Genomic DNA, 3,754 nt, shown 5'->3' with positions numbered 1-3,754 from the left:
TATATATATATCTTCCTGAGAAATGCTTTAACGTTCGTCTCTGAAATCAAACACGTTGCGATAAACCAAGTGGTAGGGGATGATAGCATTTTGAATGATGGAGGTTAAGTGCGCGATGAGAAAGTTGGAGTTAGGGAGACGAAGAGGTGGTTGATGAAACAAAGAGAGTAGTTTAAGCAGAAATAGTGAGGATAGCTTTCAAAGAACGAGATGATGCGGGGACGGCGGAAGCTGAAGACGTCAAGAAGAGAGCGACAGAAAATAAAATGGAGTAGTTTGTACTTCAAGAAATTCTATATCCTTTTAATGCTTTGTTTTCTGTTATCTAGGTAAATTTTGTGCATCCAGATTCGACCTTCAATGCAAATATGAAAAATGAAGGGAAAAAAGGCGTGGCTTGTTTTCAACATGAAGGAGATTTTCTTACTACATGTGGGCAGTTTGGTTGCAGTTTCTGGGAGATTTGGTGGCAATATGTGGGAATTTTTGTTACTTTTTCTAAGAGATCGAGCAAACGTATAAAGCCATGCTTTTCGAAAATATCTCCGGGCCAGCTTTCTCCACACAAACACACATACATGATGTGTTGTTCCAGTTCACTCAGCTGTAGAAATTTGAACTCAGAACGTAAAGACAGACGAAATACCACTAAGCATTTCCCCTGGCGTTACTAACGTTTCTGTCAGCTCGCTTGCGTACCCTCGTATATCACAACATTGCTCATAATTATTAAGAAAAAATACTTGGTAACAGAATTTATTATCGTTATTGAAAAAAGCATTTTTATTCGTTATTCTGAATTTTGCTACTATGTTTGCATATTCACAATACGAATATTAAGTAGTGATTTTGACATTTGTCCAGGTTAGAGAAGAAAGTTAAAGACATTTTCTTTGGTAACCAGCTTCGGTTTGTTAATCTGTTCTGATTCTGAAATAAATCTGAATTCGGAGTTCACTGTCTCTCGTTCTCATTTGCATATTCATATTGTGCGCCTGTATCCGAACTTGTATGGGACTTTAGGCAAATACACTTAATGTGGATATAAAAAAAGTAAGTACAAAGAAAATAAACAAGATCCGATCAATGACCAACGCAACCTGCTGCCACTCAGCAGTGATTTCTTGGCGTGCGCCAGTGATGGTGGCTCGTTGGGCCAAATATTGAACGCATTTCTTGATTTCGTCCATGTCCCTTTCAGATTTCGGCACGGCTTGACTGCCTTGCACGCCAGTTTTGGCGTCTCTCTCGTTAGGTCGGTCGAATCCGCGCATGCTCAGTGTCTCTTCCTCGTCGACTGCGTAGTATGTATTACTACCAAGACAAACCAGATGATGTATTCCACGCAGGAAAATCTGGTAAGAGAGAGAGAGAAAGAAACATAGAGCTATAGTGAGAGTGAAAGAGTGGGTGTGTGTGAAATAGAGATAATGTAAAAGGGAGTGACAAGGAGAGATAACTTTTAGGCCTCTGTCTCGTATTATATTGTCTATGTCTTATAATTTCAGAATGATTTAGCTACTATTTTTCGCAAATCGAGCGACCATTTTGAGTCTCTTTCGTTCGACTGCCGATTGTTGTAGCCGCGTTTGTTGCATCTTGCATGTAGTCATCGCCGGAATGGTCATCATAGCGATAGTGGTGGTGGTGGTGGTGGTGCTGCTGCTGCTGCTGCTGTTGCTGCTGTTGCTGCTGATAGTGATGGTAGTGGTTGTAGTCGTAGTTGCGCTGGTCGTGTTGATGTTCCGTTTGCGGTGAAAATCTCGATGCGCAGCAGTAAAGGAAAAAAAGTACTAGTTCATCTACATTAGTAATCTTTATCGTCTTAATCAAAGGGCAGAACACAGAGAGTCACTTCTGGGCGTTAATATTTCAAACTCCATTTTGTATTTATAGAACCCATCCAACAGCCCAGTGAGGAAACAATTGTCGCAATGCAACTACAAATTAAGCGGCGGTCAAAAGACAGCAGAGTAATTTTCCCTTTCAGAAGAAAGAAAAAATAATCATGTTGAAAACTGTGACTTTGAAGCGTCGCAACTCCGAAAGTCGTACAAATGTTTAGGGAAGAAAAAAGAAAGTAAGAAAAAAACAAAAGAACGGACAGTGGTAGCTGCGACGATTCTTTGAAGGGTCACCACCGCATATCATTATCAACTTGATTTTTTTCTTTCTTAAATGGGGAAATTACTATTTTATTTGTAATCTTCTGCATCTTAATCAAAGGGCAGGAAAACAGACGTTCAGTTTTAGTATAATGTAGATACACACGCACATGTTTGTATGTGTGTATGTTTGTATGTGTGTATGTATGTATGTATGTATGTATGTATGCATGTATGTATGTGGGTATGTATGTCCCTGCTCAATTTTATCTCAAGATTTCTTGCCAATAGAGAAAAAGAACCGGTTTCTAACCTAGATCCAATACTCCTTCACTGGAATTTCAATATCAGCAACAGGGTACTTTTGTTTGTATGTATGTATGTATGTATGTATGTATGTACGTATGTATGTATTCCGATGCATATAGTTGCTTATCTAGACATGCTCATGTATGCATGTATATATGAATGTATGTATGTATGTGTGTGTATTTATGTATATATGAATGTATGTATGTGTGTATGTATATGTGTATGTATGTATGTGTGTATGTATATATGTATGCATGTATGTGTATGCATGTATATATGAATGTATGTATGTGTATATGTATGTATATATATGAATATATGCATGTGTATGTGTGTGTATGTATGTATGTATGTATGTATGTATGCATGTATGTATGTATGTATGTATGTATGCATGTATGTGTGTATGTATGTATGTATGTATGTATGTGTGTATGTGTATGTATTATGTGTGTGTGTATAGGTCAGAGGGTTAGTCAATTATATCAACTTCAAAATTCAACTGGTACGTATTCTATGGACACCGAAATTATGAAACCCAAGGCCGACCTCGGCGAAATTTGAACTCATATACCGAAAAGTAATTTTTTTCTCCTATACACTTAAACGCTTCGTTCTGCCAGCTCGCCGCCATATTTCAAATATATCCACGTGACCACGCGATCGACCGAATTATCAGATGTCGTTACATATCGCTAGTCACGATGCGCATTTTGCATTGTTTTGACCTTTGAAAAACACCACTCCGCTGGTTAGGTGAGCAGGCCAACATTCCCGGCCTCACACCACTTCCACCACCTCCACCACCACCGTCACCACCACACCACGTAATGGAAAATGGGATTGGAGCAACGCGAAAGAAAATGATTTACTCAAAAATACAATGCACCGCCCAGTCAGAAAACCGAACCTACAACCTAGCGATCGTTAGTACAACAGCCTAACCACGAGGCTATGCGCCTTCACATTTCAAATATTGGGTTGGTGCACAATTATTGTGGCTTTTTTTTTCTTCTTTTTCAGTAAATTTCATTCAACAAAAACAATAGCACATGTAACAAAAACATCTTTAAATGATTATTCCGGAGCATATTCACCATCTACTTCAATTACTGCTTCTCAGTTGCTTGGCAGACAGTCAGACCGTCGTTTAAAGGTGTTTTTGTTAAATATTGTTATTGTTTTTTTTTTTTGTTTTGTTTTTTTTTAATAAAATTTGTTGAAAAAAAAAAGCTGCAATAATTATGCACCGACCCAGTATTATAATTGTATCAAATTCTCGCTCCAAACATGATTTGAAATACATTACAAAATCTCAAATTACACACACACACACA

The 3,754-nt window shown here is 38.1% G+C and overlaps 1 protein-coding gene across 1 annotated transcript in view; it reads right to left on the bottom strand.

The window, feature by feature from the left end:
* Positions 1-1,019: 1,019 nt before the first annotated feature.
* LOC106868627 (neuronal acetylcholine receptor subunit alpha-10) overlaps positions 1,020-3,754 on the bottom strand; it is a 55,674-nt gene continuing 52,939 nt past the window's right edge. Inside the window, exon 5 of the mRNA XM_014913978.2 lies at positions 1,020-1,355. Coding sequence (XP_014769464.1) covers positions 1,020-1,355 — 336 coding nt within the window. The remainder of the gene's footprint in view (positions 1,356-3,754) is intronic.

The sequence above is a fragment of the Octopus bimaculoides genome, chromosome 21, assembly GCF_001194135.2.
Source record: "Octopus bimaculoides isolate UCB-OBI-ISO-001 chromosome 21, ASM119413v2, whole genome shotgun sequence".
In the NCBI taxonomy this organism is placed as follows: domain Eukaryota; kingdom Metazoa; phylum Mollusca; class Cephalopoda; order Octopoda; family Octopodidae; genus Octopus; species Octopus bimaculoides.
The sequence above is the reverse complement of the archived record's forward strand: the minus strand, read 5'-3'. Positions and strand labels throughout refer to the sequence as shown.